At 53.4% G+C, this 23,837-nt stretch overlaps 1 protein-coding gene across 1 annotated transcript in view; it reads left to right on the top strand.

Moving 5' to 3' along the window:
- STARD10 (StAR-related lipid transfer (START) domain containing 10) overlaps positions 1-22,280 on the top strand; it is a 23,404-nt gene extending 1,124 nt beyond the window's left edge. Inside the window, 8 exon segments of the mRNA XM_005867108.2 lie at positions 30-173; positions 176-237; positions 239-340; positions 18,916-19,063; positions 19,680-19,783; positions 20,345-20,462; positions 21,728-21,780; positions 22,017-22,280. Of these exon segments, the coding sequence (XP_005867170.2) occupies positions 30-173; positions 176-237; positions 239-340; positions 18,916-19,063; positions 19,680-19,783; positions 20,345-20,462; positions 21,728-21,780; positions 22,017-22,262 (977 nt within the window). The 3' untranslated portion in view covers positions 22,263-22,280.
- Positions 22,281-23,837: the final 1,557 nt, after the last annotated feature.

The following is a 23,837-nucleotide window of genomic DNA, read 5'->3' on the forward strand; positions in this document are numbered from 1 at the left end:
TGACTCCGGTCCCCAAACCGGTCTTGCAGGTCCCGGGAAGGTGGCGTCAGCATCTGCAGCCGCGTCGACGTTGTCGGAGCCTCCGCGGAGGACCCAGGAGAGCCAGACGAGGACCAGGGCCCCGGGCCTCTCCATGGAGAAGTCTGCGGCCTCCACAGAGCCCCAGGGGCCTCGGCAGTCCTGGGCCGCGACAGCGTCCAGGTGCCCGATGACCAGGACTTCCGCAGCTTCCGGTCACGAGTGTGAGGCCGAGGCGGGCTGGAACCTGACCTACAGCAAGGCCGGCGTGTCTGTGTGGGTGCAGGCTGTGGAGATGGATCGGACCCTGCACAAGATCAAGGTAGGGCTGGGGACCGCACATGCAGCCTCGCCGCCTCGGACAGGGGTCTCTTGGTGCTCCCGCAGAGCCCCTGCCACCTGGCTGTGCATTTCAGCCTCTTGCCAGGAACTAGGTAGTGGCACAGTTTGTCCTGCAAGCCCCATTACACAGATGGGCCAACTGAGGCCTGGAGAAGGTGTGTGACTCTGGCTCACTCTGCCAGAACCCAGGCTTCTTCTGCATGCCCCTGCCTGCTCCAGGGAGGTGGTCTCCCTCAGGGACCCTTCTGCCCTCATAAGCCTTCCCCTCCTAACTGATTTGAGTCACTCAAGGTGGGAGATTGAGCCCTTCTCTTCCTAACTCCTGGTTCTCTCAGCCTGAGCTGGGTCTCTTTCCCACTCTCTGCACACTTGGGTGGCAGGGACCTGATCCCTTCCTGCCTGGTGCCCTGCTCTCCCCCCTTCTGTCCCTGGCTGCTCCCTGAGTCTGCTGCAGGGACTCGGGATTGTGGCTGGCAGATCTCGAAGGCAGGGCGTGGATGTCCCTGCCTTACGCAGGGCCAGGCTGGTGGTGGGTTGGGAGAGGAGGAGGCCAAGGGAGGCACATCCACCCCTTGACAGCCCTCAACTCCATTCATTATAGCCCCATGATTTTTCTTTCTCTGCCTTGTCAGGGCAGGCTAAGGGCGTGGGACCCCATGAGCTCATCTCCGTTGGGGGCCTAGATAGAGCAGAGGCTGGTGAAGACTCTAGTCTAGAGGCATCAGTAGCCACCCCTAGCACCTCTGGCATTGTGTGAGTGCCACATTTCCAGGGGGATAGGGCTCCCTTCAGCGGGCTCCTGGCAGTAGGCTGTGCCCTTTCCCCTCCCTTCCCTTTCTCTTGCCTTCTCCTTCTGCTGTCCTTCGGGAACTGTGAAGATGTGGATTCCTGTTGCAAGGGTTGGTGGATCAGGCCACTGGACTCAGAGGGCCTCCTGCCCGCCCCCCCTTCCCCCGTTGCCTAGGCCCTGCTCTCAGACTTAGCTCAGGCACCTTGGCCTCACACCAGACAGAGCCAGAGATGTCTGATGTTCCGTCTCTGGCCCTGTACCTTCTGCTTCCCTTTGTCTTAGTCATGTACAGCTTTGTCCATCTGTTCCCATGTGGCCTTCTGGCTCACCCTTTCTGCCCTCTATCACTCTCTGCATCCTGCCTATCTGACTTTCGTTTTCTCTCAGAGTTTCCATGTGTCTCCCCCTCTGGGACTCTGCCCAGACCTGAGGACGGTGGGCTAGGGGGCTTCCGTGGGGGCCTGACCTGTGTCTAGCCTGAGGTGCAGGGAAGGGGAGGGCAGCTGGTATGTCCAAGCTTGGTGTTCCCCTGCACCCAGCACAGACAGAGCAGGGATGTTAGTTGAATGAAGGTTGTGAGAACAAGTTTGTTTTCCTGACTGTGACCTGGGAAAGGCTTAAGGATGGCTGCACAGTGGGGTGGGGAAGTGTGGTTTCCCCACTGAGCTGGCCCTCCAGAAGGAAGGGAGGGAAAGATCTGAACGGAGGCTAGTACGCCCATCCTCTGTCAACAGGGTGGAGCTGCCTCCTCCATCTGGCTTGGTTAATGGATAAACTAGCCCTGTCCAGGACTGGGGTGGGTGGGTCTGGGGGCCAGACTGCCACAACAGACCTCTTGTGGCCACATCAGACTTGTCTTGTCTGATAGTCTTCCTTGGGAGTGGAAGGGACTTGGAAAAAATGGGCTTGTGGGCTACGGTTAGGGCATACACTCTCCCTGGCAGCCCGGACCCTGCCCCTTCTTCCCTCTCAGACTGAGCTGATACTGGAAGTGCCAAAGGGCTCCTGGCAATTCTCCCCCCACCCCCTCACTGAGGTGCTAATGAGGACACTGAGGCCCAGAGAGGGACAGGGGCCAGCCCAGGGTCACCCAGCCAAGTGCCAACAGAGTAGAGCTTGGAACCTAGATTTCTAGCCTCCCAGCCTCGCCCTCTCTGTCTTATGTTTCTCCCTATTGCTGCCCTCCGGGTCTGCTCCCTCCAGTGGAGTGAAGGTTGGGGATAGTAGGTGAGCAGAGCTGGGGCCCAGGGAGAAGTCTGGGGCCTTGATTATAGGCATCCTGTACCCCACTCCTGGTCCCCTCAGCACGAGCTCTGGGAGATGGGCAGAGGCCTCTGAGCTGCCCACCCCCTAAATTTCAGGAATACCATTTCTAAGAGCCCCTGCTTTGAACCAAGCATTTTCCTCCATCATCTAATTTACCCTCAGGCTAGTCTTGGTCAGTAGTAGGCTTGTCTCCATGCTACACACAAAGAAACTGAGGCTGAGAGCAGTGATATTACTCGCCTAAGGTCACAGGGCAGCTGAGTGGAACCCAGGCCAGCCTGACTCCAGAGTCTCTCCACTTGGGCTCACATTTTGGTCAATGTTATGGCTTTGACCCCATCAATAACTCTTTGATGCCTTGGTGGTTCAGTTGGTTGGAGCATTGTTCTGTACACCAAAAGGTTGCGGGTTCGATTCCTGGTCAGGATACATACCTAGGTTTCGGGTTCAGTCCCCGGTAAGGATGCGAATGGGAGGCAACCAAAGGATGTTTCTCTTTCACATCGATGTTTCTCTCTCTCTGTAAAAATCAATAAAAACGTATCCTCAGGTAAAGATTAAAAGAAACCAAAAACTCTTTGAAGGACACGGTGTTCTCATCATCCCATTCTCCTTTGATGCATGAGAAAGCTGAGGCCAGAAAGGGGCATGGCTTATTAAGGGCGCACAGCAGGTCTGAAGCCAGAGTCCCAGAGATGATTGGATCACTCCTGGAGGCTGGAACTCAATCACAGGTGTTTGTTGAACTTCCCCCTCCCCCACGCCTGCCCCAGCCTTCTGAGCCTGCCCCCTGAGGAAAGGCCAGCTGCCCCCTGGACATGCCCTGTGCTTGTGATCACAGGGTGGGGGTGTGGATCCGGATCCGCCTATCTGTCTACCTGATTGATTTTCTCCGCCTCGTCTCCCTTCCCCCTGACTTATCTTCTCCCGCCTCTGTGTCCAGAGGTCCCTGATAGCCACTGTGGCACTGGGCCCAGCATTTGGTGCCAGGACAAAGGGAAGGGGCTGCTGGAGGCCACCTCCCCCCTTTCCCTCCTTCCTGGCCTCCAGCCCAGCCTGGCCCCAGGCCTGCATTATGCTCTGGGTACTGGAGAGGAGGCAGACACCATCTCCTGAGAGGGTAAGTCCTGTCCCAGAGGCAGATGCTGAACATGCATCCTGGTCCAAGGCAGAGGGCAGCTTGGAACCGGAACCCAGGCCTCTCAGTGTCCAGGCCAGGCTTCCCTGTGACTCCTATGTGATGTGAGGAATGGGAACCCAGAAGGCCTGGCAGTCATTCAAGCCATGCCAGCTGGGCAAGAGGCTGGGGTGTCCCTGGCTATGGTGCCCTCTTCTGTGTGTGTGATCGTGGGCACCGTCCTGCCCCTCTCTGAGCTGGGTCTCTATCTGTGTCATGGAGCTCTCTTGGCCCCAAGAGCCTCTGAACTCAGTGCTTGTGCTGGGGCCCATGGGAACAGAATAAGGGTCGGGGGACAGAAGGCAGGAGATGACATGGCCTGAGCAGCCCTGCCCTGGATGCTCATGTGCTTAGGTTCTCCAGTGCTGCTGAGTGTCTAGCCTGGTGCTTGGCTAGCCATGTGAGAGGCAGAGGAAGAGACCTGGCCCGTGTCCACAGAGGCTTCCAGACCCAGGTGGAGAGAGGATTGATAATTCCAGGTGGCCCCTGTCTACTCATGGGACAGATGTTCACAGGCAGACCACTGTGAAGGGGCCTTGAGGGCCTTGGTGGCTGGAGTAAGGCAGGGAGATCTCTTGGGGGAGTGTCTCTGAGAATCTGAGGTTTCTGTTGCCACAGGAAGCTGGGGGTGGCAGTGGGGACCTGTTTTCTCTGACTTCCTGCCCTATGGCTCCTCCCCTTTCCCTTTGGGGAAAGCTCCAGTGGCCCCCCACTGCCCTATCTCACTGTCTACCTGCTTCCACACCGCAGCCCTCCACCTCCCCTCCCTGGGTTCCAAGCTCTCAAGCCAGTGCTCAGGCCTGTCCCCTCTCAGCACCTCATTCTCTCCCCCTTTGAAGAGGGATCAGGGGATCATCTCAGGGATTTCCAAGGGCCCTTTTCACTCTTAACAGTCGGAGGGACTCAGAAGGTCATGGGGAAGGTGGGGCAGGGCCGGGGAGGGCCAGGTGTTTTGTCTTCCCACTGTGTCTTCACAACTGTCCTGTGGCATGAGTCTTACTAAGCCCATCCGAACAGATGTAGAAACTGAGGCTCAGAGCAGGAACTTACTTGTGTAAGGCCAAACAGGAAGTGGCCGAAGCAGGATTAGAACACAGGTCCTTGGGTTCAAGGCTGAGACCTCTAAGGGCTGAGATCTCTCTGCCCCCTTGGGCCCGTCTGTCTCCAGGACCCCATGGCTACTCATAACTTACCTCTCTCTGCTGACTTGGGTCTCGTTGTGCTGTTTCATTGTGGGAGGGCACCCTGGAGGGGGTCCAGCTGGGCAAGAGGCCAGTCCTTGCTATGTGACCTTGGGGGTCATTTCACCTTTTAGAGTCTGTTTTCTTATCTGTGGTGGCAGGGGTGGAAGTTAATTGGTTTTAGGGCTTTGGATTGGGTGAGCTCAGGTGCAGGGTGGGCCTTTGTCCCCTCTGGGGCTCCATTTCCCCATTTCTACAGGAAGTTGCTGGGAAGGTGGTTTGTAGAGGCTGTGCTGGTCTGACTTAGGCCATGGTGGTAGGGGATCTGGACACAGACTAAGGGCAGATAACTAAGGCCTTGCCAACCTTCAGGTGGGGGTGCTCAGAGAAGGGAATGGTCAGAAGTGGCTGGAGGCTTTAGGGGAGGCTTCCTGGAGGCGGTGCCTGGGTTGGCCTGAGGCTGTAGGTGAGAGAGTATAGGGTCCAGAGTGGCCATAGGTAGGTTGCTGTCCCTGCCTGGGCTTTAGCTTCCTCATCTGTCAAATGTGGATGGTAGTGCTGCCCTGCCTGTCTCAGGCACTTGATTCATTCACTCACACATTTAGTGGTCGTTCACTGATAGCCTCTCTGCCTGGCCCTGTGCTGGAGGTTGGGGACAGAGAGGGGAATTAAACTTGAGCCCTGCACTCAAGGAGCTCCCAGTTGGGTGCTGAGACAGACACTTGTTACAGGAGCTGTGGAGAACTGGAGGGAGACTCTGAACCAGCTGTGGAGGCCAGGGAAGGCTTCACAGAGGAGGAATGCTTAGGTGATGGCTTTTGAACTGGTTAGAGAATGAGGCATACAAGTTTGATAGTGTTGGGAGCTGTCCTTGCGGAGGAACAGCTGTGCAAAGGCCCTGGGGCAGGAAAGAGGGCAGTGCATTAGGAGAACTGTAGGTGTTCAGTGTGGGGCTTGGAGCTCAGGGGGCTGGAGGTGTTTAGGGAGCTCGACTAAAAGCCTTAGGACTTGGATCCTGGAGGTCTTGAGGTGCCAGGGGAGGGTTTTAGATAATGCGGATGGCAGGAGGAGGCTTTTGCCATATTGTCTGGACTGAAGGACTGAGGCCTGCAGTAAAGGAGGGACCGTGAGGAATGGAGCAAGGGGTTGTATGGATAATGACTGGGACATGGTGATTACAGAATAACCCTTTGCAATGTGCAAATTGTGGCGTGTTATTCCGGTTGGGGTGTGGATGTGAGCCCCCTTGGTGCCTGCCCTGAGGATAAGGAACCTTGTGAGTGGGAGTGGGGTGGGGTAGGGCGGGGCGGGTGCCTCCAGTTAGTGTGTCCCTATGGTTAAAAGAGCCCCCAGCTCCCAAGCTGGCTCTGTGCCCTCCACGCCCAGCTCCCCAGGCTCTGGCTTTTAAACTTTAACGAGTCCGAGCCCCAGCTCAGTTTCCAGTCGAGAGTCTTTAAAGTTTCAGGAGATGAGAGAAAGGAGGGAGTCCTGGAGACAGATGGGTTTTATTTCTTCCCCTGCGTCCCCACGCCTGGCTAGGCCACCTGGAGCCAGGCCCCAGGCACCATGACCCCACACACCTGGCACTCTTCAGGGATCTGAGACCTCCCTGGGTCGCACTAGCCAGTTCCTGAGGGACCAGTGGCCACAGGCCTGTGCGCCAGGTGCCACTGAGATAGACAGGGATAGAAACCCTGTTGAGCCATGACCCCTGACCTGGGCAGATGAGCATGCTCCAGCAACAGGTGGGAGGAAAAATGCTCAGACCAGGGGTCAGGCTTGAGGTGCCTCCCTTACCTCCTCAGCGTGCTTGGGCTGGCCCCTGGAGCTTCAGAAACACAGGCAGTGGAAGAAAGTAGTAGGCCCAGAATTTAGTGGTGGGTCCCACGCCAAATGCAGGCTCCTCTTACTTGTCATTAAAGAGAGCCTGGGGCAGGTGGCACAGGGCAGCTGGAGCAGTTCTCTGTGGCTATAGCCTGTTGCCTCCCTGCCTCTCAGCCTGGGCTCCCTGGAGGCAGGTACTTGCTACCTCTGATGTCTCCAGAATCCTTATGTCCTGGGGCAGGTGAACAATGCCTGCACAGGTGCACCCCCAGCCCTGCCCCCATACCAGGGAAGTAGGGTGAGTGAGTACCCATGCAGTGTCCAGGCCATTTAATCTCATCCTGCCTCTTCCTCTGGTTCCCCGAGGTTCCCCTCTACCATCTCCCGGAGTCCCCTCTCTGTCTTGGAACCCTTTCAGATTGCCTGGGACCTGGAACTAGACCAGGGAGGTGATGACTCTTAAGGCACAGGCAGAGGGGATGGTGTTCCCTTTTGTGTCTCCAATATTCAGTCATTCGACACATATTTATTAAGCACATCCTATATGCCAAGGTTTGTGTTATATCCAGGAATCTAGTGGTAAAACAGATTAGGCCCTGCTGTCATGGGTTTATATCTTGAGGGAGAGATAAGCAAAATAGAAGCAAGCAAATCAGTAAATAAGATACCGGATGGTGGTTGTGTGTTATGAGGACAGATAATATGTTGGGGTTGTCTGGCCTTCTATGTGCGGGCCTTCTGCGTGGAGCTGGATTGTGGGTGTTAGTGGTAAAACAGATTAGGCCCTGCTGTCATAGGTTTATATCTTGAGGGGGAGATGAGCAAAATAGAAGCAAGCAAATAAGTAAATAAGATACTGGATGGTGGTTGTGTGTTATGAGGACAGGATAATATGTTGGGGTTGTCTGGCCTTCTATGTGCGGGCCTTCTGCATGGAGCTGGATTGTGGGTGAATGCATGTGGATGCGCCTTTCAGGTTGTGTGTGAGCCTCTGAGTGTGAAACTGTATGCATGTTTCTGTGTCTGGTGTTACTCTGTGTGTGTGAGTCACTCCCCCTCACTGCAGCAGAGTTGTCGCTGATCCAATTATGTCTCCTCAGCTGTCTCCTGGCGCCTCCTGCCCCCTGCTCAGCTCCGACTCTGCCATGGTTTTCCCTCTCTGCCTCCATCCAGCCTCCTGGCCTGGCCTCTGGGCCTATCTCCAGGCCTCAGAGTCTCCCCTTAGGGTGTGTTTCCTATTCCTGTCTCAGATGGTTACTGAGCCTGCCTTAATGTTGCTACTTGTCTCTTTTCCTCAATTTTGTGTCTGGGGGGCCAGCAGGAGTCAGGCACCAAGCTGAGAAGGTCTTGGCGAGTCCCTCAGGGAAACCAAGCCTCCCTGAGTGAGGAGGACGCTGGAGTTAGGATTTGCTGAAGGCAGAGAGAGAGGCAGCAGAGTCTCTCAAGCTGGTCAGGGCTGTCATTAGCTCTGGGTTTCTGAAAGCTCCCTGGCTCAGGGGACAGCTTGTCCTGGGAGCCATGAGCTGAGGATGTGGCTGCCGTACTCGAAGCAAAGATGGTGAGGCCTGCCTGGGATTGGTGAAGAGGAGCTGTTGGGAAGGTCCTGACTGAGCGGAGTCCCAGGGATGACAGTGAGGGATGAGTCCAGACCTTGCCTGGTTCTAGGCACAGGAGCGGAGCAGAGGGTAGACAATGCAACAGTGGTGGACATGGTGCGTATGAAGGTGGGTGGGCTGTCCAGGAGTGATGCCCAGGAGGCTGTTGAAGATGCCGCGTGGAGTTTATCGGAGGCCGCTGTGGTCCCTGAAGCCCAGGGGGGCGTTTATCCAATTTGCCTTTGTCTTGATGTCTGTGTGTCAGGCCTGGCCCTGTTTGGTCTCACTGGTCTCCCGTCACCCCCTCCCTGTTCCCAGGCCCACCCACACTCTGCTTCTCCTTCTCAGCTCCCCCTCTCTGTCTGGCTCCTCCATCTCCCCCAGGGCTGGAACAGAGTGGCGGGAGCTCCAGACCAGGAGGTCAGCTTCTGAGATGTCAGCAGGATGCTCCTGCGGCTGCAGAGCTAGGGCCTGCTGCTCATGAGCCTGGGGGCGGGGGTCCAGAGAGGCTGCTGGAGACTGGGGGGAGGGGGGAGGGAGGAGGGAGGAGGCGAGCAGCCATGAGTCATTTAGCCCTGGATGGAGAGCAGCAGAGGGCCCAGCGTGGTCTGCCTGAGCAGACTCGGAGCTCTGTCTAGGGGAGGCGTCGCCGCACCTCCACTCTCCACCACACTCTCAGGGGGGCCCCTCTTTTGGGAGAAGATGGGTTGGGCGTATCTGGTTTTAGATCCCCTTCTCTTCAGAAGAGAGAGCACAGGACTCATTTTGCAGGTGGGAATACTGAGCCCAAAGGTGGGGGAAGCAGACCCTGTGTTGGGCGCACCACCCTGACGTGTTCTCTGTGTCCCTCCAGCTCCCGTTGCTGCAGGCAGAGCCAACAGCCACAGCTCCTAGTGTGGACGCCCAGGGACGGTCCTCCCCTGGCCAGGTGCTGGCCCACCTGGCAGCCCTTGGGTCCTCCACAGAACAGAGCCAGGTTCTTGGGGAACAGCCTTGGGGGTAGACTTTGGGTCACAGTGGGTTCCAGGTCAGTTCCTTCACTTCACCTTTCTGAGTCACCATTTACAAATGGACATAATCTTCCCTGCTAGGTAACTGAGAGGATAGGATTAGACGAATTTGCTAAATCCCTAGCACAGAGCGTGGCACAGAGCTGGCCTGCCATTCACATTTGTTGAATGGATGAATGAACGAACAGGCTGAGGTACCCAAGGGACAGCTCCATTTCCTCCGCCTCCATCCTGCTCACTCAGGTTACCTCCTGGAATTGCACGAGCCCTCTCCTTCCCCAGCCCTTCCAGGCCGTTTCCAGTCCCCAGGCTCATACCAGCACCTCTGCCAGGAGCCTCTTCCCCATCCTTACATCGGGGTGCCATCTACTTTCTGTTCATCCATTAGGACTCTACTTAGGTGCCCTTCCCTGTACCTTCGTCCCCAGCTTCCCTCTGTCCCTCCTTGACTGCCCAGGGTTGTCATGCCTATGCCGCAGCCCGAGGCAAGGGTGGTAGGGCCCTGAGTGCCCTCTGGCTCCACTCCCAGCACGGCCACACGACTGGAGCATTTCCAAGGTAACTCAGCACCAGCATGGGCAACCTCAGACCCCATCTCAGCTGAGTCCCGGCTTCCATGTCCAGGGAACAAGAACCTTGGGATTCTGGACAACACTCTTAACTTAGAAAAAAAATAGATACAGTTTCTATATCTTATAGAAACTGTATTATATCAACAGTCACAAGAACCCAACATGAAAAATCTATCACCCAGAGCCTCAATTCCTGAGTAAAACTTTTTTTTGGTTCCTTCCAGCTCTCATTCACAGGTATAGATAATTTATATTACATTTACACCTGCAATTTTCAACCGGAGTGCCACAGGAATTCTTTAAACATGCAGTACATGACTGTTTAGTCAGGGGCACTGACCTCTTTTCCCTTAGATTGTCAAATAAAAAATATGACAACAGCCAATACAACAATAGCCCTCTGGTGTGAATGACTAAAAATTATACTTTTTTTTTGTCATATTAGCAAAAAAATACACCTTTGTTGCAGAATTTTAGTAATTAGTTATGTGTGCCATGAGATGAAAAAGGTTGAAAATCGCTGGTTTAGACTATGGCACTGGTAGAAGTTAATATCCTCCTTTGTTCATTTAACATTGCATCCGTGGAAGTATCTCATATTGCTACAGGATTATTAATTCACAAACATTTCCGGCAGCTGCTCCCTGCCAGGCCTGTTCTGGGTTTTGAGGCCTGTTCTGGGTTTTGAGGGTTCAGAGCCAGCTCAGCCCCTGCCCCTGGCCCGGGGGAGCCCACAGTCCTCCGTAACTGGCAGTAATTATCAAGGTGAGATGTCATTCTTAACCCAACCCGGTCCTGCTGTTGGTGGTGGTCCAGGTTGTTCTCCAATATATTTTGCTAATTACAAATGCAATAATATAGTCATGAATATTGTAACAGGACTTTTTTCTTACTTTGTATTTTTTTCCTGAGTATAAATTTCTGGTCCGAGTAACAGGAACTAAGTTGAAAGATAAATTTTTATGATTTTGAAAATATTTGCCAGCCAGGAGGAGCTCCCACAGCCCCTTTGTTGGCTCACCCGTCCATCCTGCTGTTCCGGCAACAGGCCTTTACTAAGCTGTGCCAGGCCCAGGGGATGCCAAGGTGAACGAGGGGCCACAGCATTGCAGACAAATAGATGCACTGCAGTGCGTGCTGATGGAGGGAGGCACTGGGGGCTGAAGGGTAGGCCCCAGCCCAACCTGAAGAATTTAGGGACAGGGATCAGCCAGACTGAAGTTTGAAGACAAAATAGAAAAGGAGCCGGCCAAGGGAGGTCCTGGGAGGACCAATCAGATCTCTTTCCTGGACCCCTGTGTCAGAACATCCTGACACTTGTGCTGCTGTTGGGATTTTGGGGAACATGGAGGAAGGTCTGAGGGGGTCTCCCTTCTGGGGGCCCCGGAAACCCAGAGGCAAGGGCAGAGGGGCTCTACCAGCTTGTCTCAACACTGGCCCTGTGGGCTTTGGGAGGGGCAGAGGGGAGGGCCCCGAAGCCAGCAAGCTGGGGCGTGAGCAGGCCCTGGGAGGAGGGCCTGGTCTGACAGGGCAGCATCAGGCTGTGGTTTGAGGGTGGTGTGTGTGTCTGGGGGCATTCGTGTAGGGTCCTGGTGTAAGAGGGCCACCTGCCCCTCCCGTCCATCTACCCTGTGGAGAGACAGAGGGCATTTTTGTTGTTCTAAATGTTGTTCCTTGTCCCTGTATATCTTGCATGACCTTTGGGGACCAGCAGGAAGGTGTCAGCCAGGCTGAAGTTTGAAGACAAAATAGAAAAGGAGCCGGCACAACAGCAGCACAAGTGTCAGGACATTCTGACACAGGGGTCCGGGAAAGAGATCTGATTGGTCCTCCCAGGATCTCCCTTGGCCGGCTCCTTTTCTATTTTGTCTTCAAACTTCAGCCTGGCTGACCCCTGTCCCCTGGGCCGGGCCTGAGAAGTCAGGGAAAGCTGCTGGGCTTTATGTACGAGTCTCATATAATCCTCACAGTTCCACTCTGAGGGGAGGATTACCCTGGTTGACAGATGAAGATACTGGGACTCAGAGCTGACGTCCTTTGCCCAAGCCAAGGCCACACCGGTAGGATGCAGCCAGGGCAGAGGCCTGTCTGACCCAGACAGCCCCTGGAACTGCTGAGTCAGCTGTCAGCCTGTGGGGCCTGGCTGGGTCTGGTAGGGCAATGCAGGACCGAAAGGTTCTCCGAGGGGGCTTCTAGGCGCAGAGCCCCAGTGCTGGGTTTTGGGCAAGTGTGACCCTGCCTTTGAGTCCAGTGAGATCTGAGGATGGAGTCAGTGACCTCATTCAGAGGAAGAACCTCTGAGCTTTGCCTCTCTGGTCAGCAAGCCCTCTGAATCCATTGAAGGCTGCATACTAACCATCAATTAACTAAGACAGTCTCCAGCATGTTTGTTTTAGCTGGGCCGGTCTGCTTCCTTGATGAAAGTAGCAGAATGTCCCGACACTTTGGGGTCAGGCACACCCAGGCTCTGTTCCTCTGCTTCACCACTGTTTAGCCATGTGGCCTGGGTCAATCATTGTAACTCTCTAGGCCTCACTTTCTGCATCTCTCAGTGGGGATGATGATACCAGTCGGGGGTTGGGAAGGTAAGAGTCCATTTCTGTACAGGATGCAGTTTGGTGTCCTTGACTATTGGCAGAGTCGGTTTGACCTAAATTTTAGCCCAGGGCGTCCATGGTCTGGGTGCTGCTATCTCCTTCATGGGATAATAAATTAGTGATTTGAGCACATGATAATGGTTATTGAGGTGGTGGCTACTGTTTGGGGCTATGACTGATTTGATACCTAGTGCCTAGGAGTAATTCCTCTGATTTGAATGTGGTTCTGTTGAGAAAGGGCCATTTGCTTAACAGTTACTCCTTTCACGGAACTACTAGAATGCAACATGGTGAGAAGGCGGCACAGCCTGAGGGATTGAACCCAAGTGGGCCTCAGTTTCCCCAGAGGTAACCTGAAGAGTAGTGGTGAAAGAGATCATCTCTTGGGCCCCCAAATCCTGTGGGCAAGGATATTGGAGACCTGCTGTGTGAGGTCTTGGGGTGAGGGCCAAACTTGGGTTCTCCTGTCTGTGTCTCAGTTTGCTTGTTACTGCCCTGGCCTTTGCCATCAAGACCATACCACAGCTCTGTGCAAGCGACCTGACTTCTTTTCCCTTGTCTCAGGGAAAAGGGTCCTGGGAGATACTGCTACTCCCTCCCCTGCCGCCCTCCCCGCCAACACTTCCCTCCTTCCATGGAGATTCCTCCTCTAATTGCTGAGCAATGGGAAGGACTGAGAAGCACAGGCAAGGGGTAGGAGAGAGGAGAAGGGGAGAGTGAGACACAGTCTGGACCCTGGGCCTTGCTCTGTGCGTATTTAGTTAAGCCTCCAGGCCTTCGAACCCACCGGTCTCGCTGCCTGAAATGCCCGATCTCCCCTTGTGGCAGTTGGGCTTCCTCTCCTTTTAGGCTCCGTCACCCTCTGCTCCCACAGTTCCTTTCCTTTCACTCCCCATGCCCCGACACTGCTCATTCTCTGCTGGGATTCTGTGTCCCTGTCTTTCCTACCACCCACTTGATGGGGCTCTTTTGGGGCAGGGCCCAGGTCCGATTCACCCCTGGGGCCCTGCTGCCCAGTTGCAGGCCTGGAACACAGCAGACTCCAGAAAGTGGTGAATGGATGGGCAAAAGGGCAGGGCCAGGGTGAGGTAAGAGAGGTGCCTAGGGCACAAAATCTAAGGAAGCACTTGCAAATGGACCTAGTCCTGGCCTGTGGAAGGGTGAATGGCAGCTGGAGGAAGCCTGCGGGAGTAACAGCAGCTACTGTTTTTGAGTATTTGCTATGTGCCAGGCATATTTTATACATTACCTCATTGAATGTAATCACAGCATCTCCATCCCATAGGTACTATTAGTATCCGCATTTTTCTTTTTAAAATTTATTGATTTGAGAAAGAGAGAAAAAAAACATTGATTTGTTGTTCCAGTTATTTATGCATTCATTGGTTGATTCTTGTATGTGCCCTGACCAGGGATCAAACCCACAACCTTAGCATATAAGGATGATGCTCTAACCAACGAGCTACCTGGACAGGGCAGTATCCCCGTTTTTCATATGAGGAAACATACTCAGGAGAGTTAAATCTTGTGCCCAAGGAGAGGATTGGAATCTGGGATTGCCAGATCCAAAGACTGCAGGAGTCTTTCCTGATGGCTTTCCTTAATTGTCCAGTCCTTTCTGACCATGGCTCTGTGGAACTCAGGGTGTTGGGGGGTGGACCCAGGAGTTTTGGGCAATCCCAGTTCTCCCTGTCATGGGGTCCGGAGGGGTCATAGTCTGTATTTACCCTGGGCCTCAGTTTTCTCAGCTGTGAAATGGCTGCATGTCAGGCTCCCTGTTGTAACCAGGATTTAAGGGCATTATAGCCCAGTTTAGCTCCTTCCCTTCAGTTCTGGGAGCTCCCAGATATTCACTGACATGACTGACTTGCCCAGGGCCCAATGAATATGGGTTCCAGTCACAGACCCGCCCACTAGGTATTCTCCAATGACACACCCCTACCCCACTCGTGCCTCCCAAAGCCTCTTAGTATTACACCTTGCTGATGTGGCCCCTGGCCCTGCAGGCAAGAACATTGCTAGATGTAATTTACCGGTCTTGGCGAAGCCATACTGCCTCCTGGGGGCGGTGGAAAGAGCTGGGCTGGGAGCCAGGCCAGTCGCTGTGGGCGCTATGGGCCATGAGGCCCATGGATGCTCTCTGTTCTCCAGATCACCACCCAGACCTCAGTTTTCTCACCTGGAGGGTCACCACAGCCAGGGTTCTTACCTTCCCAGTGCCCTCCTCCCAACCAGGCCCTGCTGATGGCCTTCTTCCCTAAGAGTCTGCCACGAGCTGGGAAGCCTTTGAAGTTTCCAGCTGTATCTAGAAGATAAAATGGTATGCAGAGTTTGCACTGTGTTGGGGCTCTGTGTGCTCCGCCCACTGTCTGCTGTCTCGAGGGAGGCCTTTGGTTCTGAAGCCACAACAGTCCTGATCCAAAAGGCTGAGGGAGAATGGGCAATGTCTGGGCAATGTGAGCCCCTTCCAGTGTGTACCCAGCAGTGGGTGCAGCCAGGCCCTGGGGCACTGAGGCTGGCCCGAGGGACGAGGCATTCCCAGGTTGGACTCTAACCTACAGAGCATCATCCCGTTATCACGGCCCCTCCATACACTCACTGTCTATACACACATTTGAGGACTTGCAAAGCCAAGCCAGCTTCCACACGTGGATTTAGAGAAGTTCTAGTTTCTTCAGAAGCCACACTTGAGTGCTCCTTGATGGTTAGGACTACAGCAAGACCTGGTTTTGTTTTGAATCCCTGCCAGGCTGCTTTCTGGCTGCCTGATTTGGGCAGGTTGCTTACTCTCCTGATCCTCAGTTTTCTATTTTGCAGCACAGGCATGACACCAGCTCTAAATCTGGGTTGAAGAGAGTGTGTGTTGAATGTCTGGTGCAGTACCTGGATCTCCCTATGGCTGCTGAATAGAAGGTTGCTTGGATGTTCCTGGTGATGGCAAGTCTCGTGTCTGCCATCTCCTCCCACCCCCTTTCTCACCATCACATCCCTCCCATCATGTTGTTCACTCACTCATTCATTCACTCATGTTTCATTAGTCTCCTTCAGTCTGATATAGTTCTTGAGTCTTTTCTTGACTTTCATGACCCTGACACTTAAAGGCTAGTTATTTTGTGAAAGTTCCTCATTTTGGGTTTGTCTGATTTTCCTAATGATTAGATGTAGGTTATACATCTTTGGCAGAAATACCACATAAGTGGTGCCTGTATTCTTTTGTTTTTTAAATATGTTTTTATTGATTTTAGAAAGAAGCGGGGAGGGAGAGGGATAGACAGATAGAAACATCGATTGGCTGCCGCTTGCTCTCCCCGCTCCTGGGGATCAAGTCCACAACCCAGGCATGTATCCCTACCAGCAATTGAACCAGCAACCTTTTGGTGCACAGGAGGACGTCCAACCAACTGAGCAACACCAGCCAGGGCATGCCTGTATTTTTTTAATTTTGTCCTATCAGGCAGCACCCAGTTGTAACTTGTTCCATTACTAATGATGTTCACTTTGATTGCTCGATTAAGGTGGGACCTGCCAGGTTTCTCTATTATGGAGTTACTCATTTTCCCTTTGTAATAAGTATTTGATGGGAAGGTACTTTGAAACTATGCAAATACCCTTATTAAAATTCAATTTATTTATTCATACCTGTATATACCTATTTTACTGAGTGGAATAGAACTTGTTACTTTCATTATTTATGTTAATCACAGGTTGTCCCAGCTTTAGCCCATGGTAGGTGGCCAGCTGTCCTAGTTTGCCCAGGTCAGAGGGGTTTTCTGGGATGTGGATTTCAGTGCTAAAACTGGGGAACGCTTCAGATAAACACTGATGAGTTGGTCAACCAAAGCAAACCAGTGGAAGCTCATGGCGCTGGCTCCTGTGTTCTCTGGGCAAGTTCCCTAGCATTCTGTGGTAGGTCTTTTTTTTTGCACAATAAGATGTTCCGGGCTCACCTATACTTACTCTGACCTAGTCCCAGAATTACATATTTCTCCAGGGAGATCTGGAACCAGGACCTTTTAAGTATTAGGCTGTACCACACCCTGGGAACTGGAGCAAATGGAACTCATTCAGCTTCCTACAGGCCACACTCTCATCTCCTCGGTGCCTGTTCCCTGGCTGTTCTTTCTCCCAAGGCCACTTGGCAGACACCTACCTTCCAGACTGAGCTTCTCCATGGAGCCTGACTCCTCACCACATCACAGAGCTGACCTCCTCTGTGCCCCCACTGGGCAGTTTAGGGCACCTTCTCATTTTCAAGTAGGTCTCCTCTCTCAACTGGAAGAAGCCTTTCAAGGACAGGCCCCAGGTTCATCTCTGACTCTTGTGAGCTCCACACGGGGCTGGAACTGGAGGTTGTTAAATGATTGGATCTAGTCATACCCCCTCCTGAAGCAGGAAAGCAAACAGAGGGAGAGTGACATGTTCGGGGTCACATGAGTCTGCAGGCTGGAGTCTGTCCTTGAACTTCGGTTTTCCTAATTCTAAAATGGGGCTAATACCTCAGACTGTGGCTGTGGGAATAAAATACTGTAATATGTATAAAGCACTTAGGCTAGTACCTGGCATGTGATAAGTGCACCTCTCAATATCTCTGGGGGAACTTTAAAATATATAATATATATAATTGATTCCAGAGAGAGGAAGGGAGAGAGAGAGAGAGAAAAAAAAAAACAAACATCAATGATGAGAGAGAATCTTTGATCGGCTGCCTCCTGCACGCCCCCCACTGGGGATCGGCAGGTAACTGGGGCATGTGACCTGACCAGGAATTGGATCCTGACTTCCTGGTGCATGGATCAACCCTCAACCACTGAGCCACACTGGCCGGGCATGTGGGGGAACTTTTTATTTAATTTTTTTCATTATTATAGAAGCAGTACTATACATTTTAGAAAATTAGAAATACAAACAGCAAAAAACCCCACCCAACAACAACCAAAGCCCACCATAGTCTCATCACTCAGAGCTCACCACTGCTAACACCTTAGTGACCGTGCTTCCTGAGCTTTTTCTGTGCACATATTCCCCCCACCCAAAGGAGAGTACACCATGCATTCTGTTTTGTAATCTGCTTTTTTGTTTTCAGGCAGCTATCTTCACCATTTTGATTCAGCAAATTTTTGGCATATCTAACACTCAGATCATATTCATATTTCTCCAGTTGTCCCAAATGTCCTTTATAGCTGTTGTGTCCAAACCAGTGTGCAATCCAGGAACACACTTTCCATCTGGTTGTTGTGTCCTGTAAGTCTCTCAGTCTAGCCTAGTTCCTTATGACATTAATCTGTAGAAGAGACTGGACCAGTAACTCTGCAGAATCTCTCACCCTCTGGCTTTGTCTGGTTGTATTCTCGTGGTAACACTTAGCTTCTCATGGTGATACTTAGCTTGTTCCTCTGTCCTCTTTATTTTCTGCAAAGTGAAGTATTTCTAGGGCTCGATGACTTCACTGGTTCCTAAAATACCCAATAGGTAGTGATGTGTCCTTCCTGTGGCCTCTCATATGGTTAGGAGCCCCACAGCCTAACCCAAGGTTAGGGGGAAGGCAATGTGACGCCGCCCTCATAGGGTTGCATGTATCCCCTTTTTAGTAGAAAGCCACGTGTGTGCCTCCCTTGGCACCGTCTGAACACCAGTTCTGGGAGACCTTTTTAAACGATGCAAGAAAATGTGTTCACTTGCTGAGAGGAACTTGATCCTGGGGTTTGGGCTCCTGGGTGAAAAAAAGTCACAGAACAAGGCTATGGACTAAGTTTCATCTTGCTGAGTGCAAATCTGGCGAAACCTCATTCTGTTTTTACTGGCTTTCCAGACATGTGATCTGGGTTAAATCCCATATCTCTGCTACTTTCCAGCTGGGTGAACTTGGGCAAGTTACTTTACTTAATCTTTCTGAATCTCGATTTCCTCCTTGGATTTCTTGTGTGGCAGAGTTATTGTAAGGGTTAAATTTTTAAAAAGGTATCTTTGGCGGCTCTTGTCTCTGCTGGACAGAAAGCTCTTTGAAGACAAGGCTAATAAATAATAAGAGATCCAAAGATGCTTGTTGGATTAAAAAAAAAAAAGGACAAGTGGTATGGCCAGGTGATAAGGTACCATGGAGGAAAGAAATCATCCACTTAGGCATTTGTTCGTTCATGCTTTCGTGTCAACATGTAACCATACCAGGTTCTGTGTTGAATCAGTTGTGAGCCTGCGGCCATGAAGTTCAAGGGTCTGAGAGGGCACAGATCTAGAGACTCAACATATGGCTGGATAATTCAGGAAGGCCTCCTTGAGAAGGAAACAGGGTCAAATGGGGAGGTTTGTTGGGAGCTAAGGTGGGGGGATAGTCTTTGGATATAGGGGCTGCTGTCTCCTGGCACAGGTGGCTTCTGGGAGGGCTGGACAGGACTCGTGGCAAGTGGCGAGTCCATGTTGGCTTTAGAGGTCGCTGTTCCTTTCTGTCCTCCTCCTTCTCCCCCCTTTGCCTGTCTTCCCTCCGGACCCCTGGTACCAAGGCTTTGAACCCTGTGTGACCCTGACAACCCATGTGTCTATCTGCAGTGCCGGATGGAGTGCCGCGATGTGCCAGCCGAGACACTCTACGATGTCCTACATGACATTGAATACCGAAAGAAGTGGGACAGCAACGTCATTGAGACTTTCGACATCGCTCGCTTGACAGTCAATGCTGACGTGGGCTATTATTCTTGTGAGCAAGTCCAAGCACACTCCCCTAGCCTCCTGCAGGCCTCTACCAGGCTTCCAGCTGGGCTCCACCCGTCTTCCCTCCCTGTGGTCGCTCTCCCGGCCAATGTGCTCAGAGACCTGAGTGCTGAGATGTTGGGCTGCCCTTCCTGACATCCCTGTCCACTCCAAGACAGTTGTGAACACACACACACACGTACACTAAAACACATTATGCACTCCCATGTTCATGTATGCACATTCCACACAAACACGTGTACACATGTATACAACCCACAGCCATATGCCACGTATTCACAGTCACATGTTTTCATGTACCTACATCAAATAATACCGTTATTTTCCCATACACTCACATATACAAACAAGCCAGGCCAGCAAGGTAAGGGCTGTGTGAGGTTGTGAGGAGCAGGGGTGGCTGGAGACAGGAGGGGAGAGGGTTGTGCTCTGTCTCTTTCCTAGTTCCAGTTCTGGGACTGTGGTGTTGGGGGTACCTGTTTGGTTCAGGGGGAGCTGGCAGTTAACTAGGCATCCCTGTGTCGCCAGCCTCTGCCATGCCCTCCCTTGCAGTCAGTCAGGCAGGCCAGTGGCCTGGCTGAACTGTCCCTTGCCCTCCACAGGGAGGTGTCCAAAGCCCCTGAAGAACCGTGATGTCATCACCCTTCGCTCCTGGCTCCCCATGGGCACTGATTACATCATTATGAACTACTCAGTCAAACATCCCGTGAGTTGACCTGCCTTCCCTGCTGGGTGGGCAGGGAAGGTGCCAGGTAGGGCTGGGCTGGCAGGCCTAGCCTAGGGAGAGGACCCTGGTTGCTACCATGACTTCCCTGTGACTTCAAGCCAGACATGAAATCTGTTGGCCCTCAGATGGGCTGAATTCCACTGGTTGGGCTCTGCATGGTCTGACTAGGAAAGTGGGGAGTGAGGTCAGGGTTCCCTGGCCTTCCTTGAGGCTGGGCCACTTTGATCTCCATGACAGGTAGGACAAGCAGGTACAGCTGGCCTGGGCAAGGACAAGCGCGTGCGCGCGCGTGTGTGTAGGTATGTGTGTGCTTGCCTGTGTGTGCTCATGAACCCGGACCCTAAAAAGGGTAAGGATAGCCTAGTCTGACTCTTCCTTTTCTCCTCACCCCAGCAGCAGGCCTGGCCTGGAGTGGACACCAGGAGATATGAGCTAACTAACTCTGTGTGTGTGTGTGTGTGTGTGTGTGTGTGTACTCACAGAGAGACACCTCCTTTGCTCCCACCCTGAGTCTTACCTCCCTGTGCCTTCTGTCCCCAGAAATACCCGCCTCGGAAAGACTTGGTCCGAGCTGTGTCCATCCAGACGGGCTACCTCATCCAGAGCACGGGGCCCAAGAGCTGCGTCATCACCTACCTGGCCCAGGTGGACCCCAAAGGTGAGGGCTTGGCCCTGGAGCCTACCATGGGATCCTCTCCTATTTCCCAGGGGATGGGACTTGATTTACTCAGAATCCAGAAGGGTTTTTGTTAGGAGTTGTTTTGTATTTTGGGGCATATTCATCCAAAACATATTCATCATTTGACCCACGGTTTGAGACGTTACAGCGGTTTGAAAAGCCAGGGCCAAGGTGGTAGCCAGTGTCCCATGATGAAGCTTAGAGCTCCCTTCCTAGTGCTCACACTCCTATACACTGACTTGCTCCCTGCTCACTGGCTGCTCTTACACATTCCCACCTCGCTGTCTAGGCAGCCTAGAAACACCTCTTCTCCCTTACTCGTCCCTCCAGATGTCTCCTCCTCTATCCCTAATACCCAGAGGAGTCGCTGGCTCCCTGCTCTGTGGGCCCATTCCCCTCTAGCAGAGCACTTGGCACACTGTTGGGCCCCCCAGACAGTGAGTTCCTCTCTGTGTCCCCAGGGCTGGCCCAGGGTGGGTATCACTGAGCGAATGTGGAGTGCGTGAATGAATGGATGGATGACTCAAGGATGGGTAAGCCCCAAGCACCTTTACCTGGGAATGCCCTGAACCCCACTGAGGGCCCAGTGGCCAAGGCTTTGGGCTCCCCAGCATCTCATTGAGTGAGTGTGTTGAGTGTCAAAGGCAGAGCGGACACTTGGGAATGAGACAGAGTGGAGAGCTGGGCTGTGGATTCCAAGTCAGGCCAGGCTGGAGTGTCCAGCCAAGAGGCCTGTGCAGCAGCTAGGCTTTCTGGGGTACAGGCAGTGTAGGAGCTAAGCATCAGGACTATTCCCCATAGAGGGACTGGGTATGAGAAGGGATTGTTAGTGTGAGTGGAGGGCAGGCAGCAGGCAGGAGCTTGCTGGGTCAGCAATTCAGTCCATCTGTAGCCTGTAGTCACCTAAGACCCTGCAGTTTTCTTCCCTGCAGCCAGCCCTCTGGGGCTCAGCAGGAGGGGGCAGGGACACAGAGGTAAGCCTAATGAATAGACACAAAGGGAATGGAATATACCCATAAATGGAGAAAAAGCTAACATTCCCCTCTAGCAGAGCACCTTGGTCTGAGATGGAAAGAGAGGGTGAGAATAATAAAGTCTTATGGGACTTATCTCACCCCCCCCCCCCCCCCACTCCCATGGAGAAGAGGGTGGCCTCTCTGGAAACCTCAGGCTGGAGGCAGGGGACTGGGTGCCTGAGGCTGCTGCTTCCCATCTCTCCTCACTCCCCTTCCCTGCTCTCATAGGCTCCTTACCCAAGTGGGTGGTGAATAAATCTTCTCAGTTCCTGGCTCCCAAGGTGAGTGGCCTTGGGACTTTGGGGGTATGGAGGTTGGTGGAGAGGGTTCTGGGCTGAATGGGTGGAGTGGGGATAGAGACAGGGAGTCAGGGCTGAGGGGCAGAGTTATGAACTTGGGGCAAGAACTCAGGATGCTGGGAGTGGGGGGCTGAGTGGCTGGAGAGCATGAGAGGGGATGTGGTAAGAAACTAGTCCTGTGCCTGTTCACTCCTGACCCTGGTGCTGCGGCTCCACAGGCCATGAAGAAGATGTACAAGGCGTGCGTCAAGTACCCTGAGTGGAAGCAGAAGCATCAGCCCCACTTTAAACCGTGGCTACACCCAGAGCAGAGCCTGCTGCCAAGCCTGGCGCTGTCGGAGCTGTCCGTGCAGCATGCGGACTCGCTGGAGAACATCGACGAGAGCGCGGTGGCAGAGAGTCGGGAGGAGCGCCTGGGCGGTGCTGGCGGCGAGGGAAGTGACGACGATACCTCGCTCACCTGAGCATGGAACCATAACAGGGACTGAGACAAGACAGCGCAGGGCCTGGGGGTGGCTTTCTCCCCTCCCACACCCCCTGTGCCTCCTGAGGACGTTGGGCTCAGACCCAGGTTGGCACTGTGGCCTTGCTGGATATAGCCCTAATAAACCATCCCACAGCCTCAGCCGGCTCACCGACTCCTCGCTGTACCTGCTTCCCACCTGTCCGGGGCACAACTGCCACTCTTGGTCCCCTTGCTCTACAGTTCATTTTGTTAATTTTATCGTCAATTGCCTGACCTTTATTTCTTTAGGCATCCTCTTTCCTCCCCATGGGGAGCTGGGGGGTTGGGTGGTTAGCTTTTTCTCCGTTTCTGGGTATGTTCCATTCCCTTTGTGTCTATTCATTAGTTCACTCTTCATCCACCCACCTGTCCTTGTTGGTGGTCATTCTGCCATTCTCTCCAGGCTATTTGACTACCTTTCACTGCTCTAAGAGAAGGAGTAGCTCTGGTTAGAGGCCCTGGGTCAGGGGTCAGAGGGTGGGGTTCTTTTGTGTGACCTTCAGCTCCATGGGGAAGTGGGTTTCTATTTTGTGACCTTCGGCCTCATAGCGTCCAATCTATGGATTGGGGGACTGATACTCTCTAGTCATCAGGGAAGGGAGGTGGAGAGGTCCCTGGGTGTCAGGCCACAGGGTTGTGGGCCTCAGAACTGAGGTTGGGGCATCATGTTCTGGAGGAGGGAGGTTGGGGATGAGGTGAGGGCCATCAGACTCCAGGGCATTGGAGGGAATAGGCCCTGTGATTTGAGCCCTCCCTAGGTCATTTTGAAGACCCCCCAGTGAGGTGTCCGGCACTGGGCCTGGCATGTAGTAGGTGCTCAAATTAATAACTCCCAATCTCAGAGTAATCCCCTGTGCCCCACCCTGGTGAGAGCTGTTCTTTCAAATGACTCCACGGGGTATTTGGAGAAATGGAAGCATAAAAAAGCTAAGGTTTCTGCTTGGCTGGCCCCAAAGGTGCCCTGGACACAGGAACCAGGAATGCCTGCCAGACTCTGGGCCTTCATCCGTGTGTGCTTGCAGGATGGTAGAGAATCTCCCGTTCGTTAGGCCACCAGAGGTGCCCGGGTGCCGGAACCTTAGGCTGCAGCCTTCAGCAGAGGGATCTTTAAGCGCTCTAACTGGGCAGGACTCCTCCCACCACCCCGCCTCTGGGGGAGGTGGCCCTGGGGAGAAGTGGGGTAAATCAGAGAATGGGGTGGGGAAGGACTTCCTAGAAGAGGAGGTCAGAGACCTTGGTCGTCCTGGTTTTTACACCCTCTTAATGGCCCTGGGCAGTCTGGGCTCCTGGGGCGTGTGGCTCATCCCTCTGGGCACAGTCACCAGAAGAAGACTAGCAAGAGGCAGGGAGACTCAGCGGATGGGGGTGGTAGGCTCAGGAGACAGAAACGGACCTTCGAGCAGGCAGAGGAGCGGGAGACACAAACAGGAGGCACACAGACCCACCGTCTGCACGGCGAACTCGAAGACCCTGACTGGGCGGGGTCACAGAGGGGGCGTGGTTACGCCCCGCCCCGCCCTCGGGCGTGGTCACG

The sequence above is a fragment of the Myotis brandtii genome, unplaced genomic scaffold (genome assembly GCF_000412655.1).
Source record: "Myotis brandtii unplaced genomic scaffold, ASM41265v1 scaffold244, whole genome shotgun sequence".
In the NCBI taxonomy this organism is placed as follows: domain Eukaryota; kingdom Metazoa; phylum Chordata; class Mammalia; order Chiroptera; family Vespertilionidae; genus Myotis; species Myotis brandtii.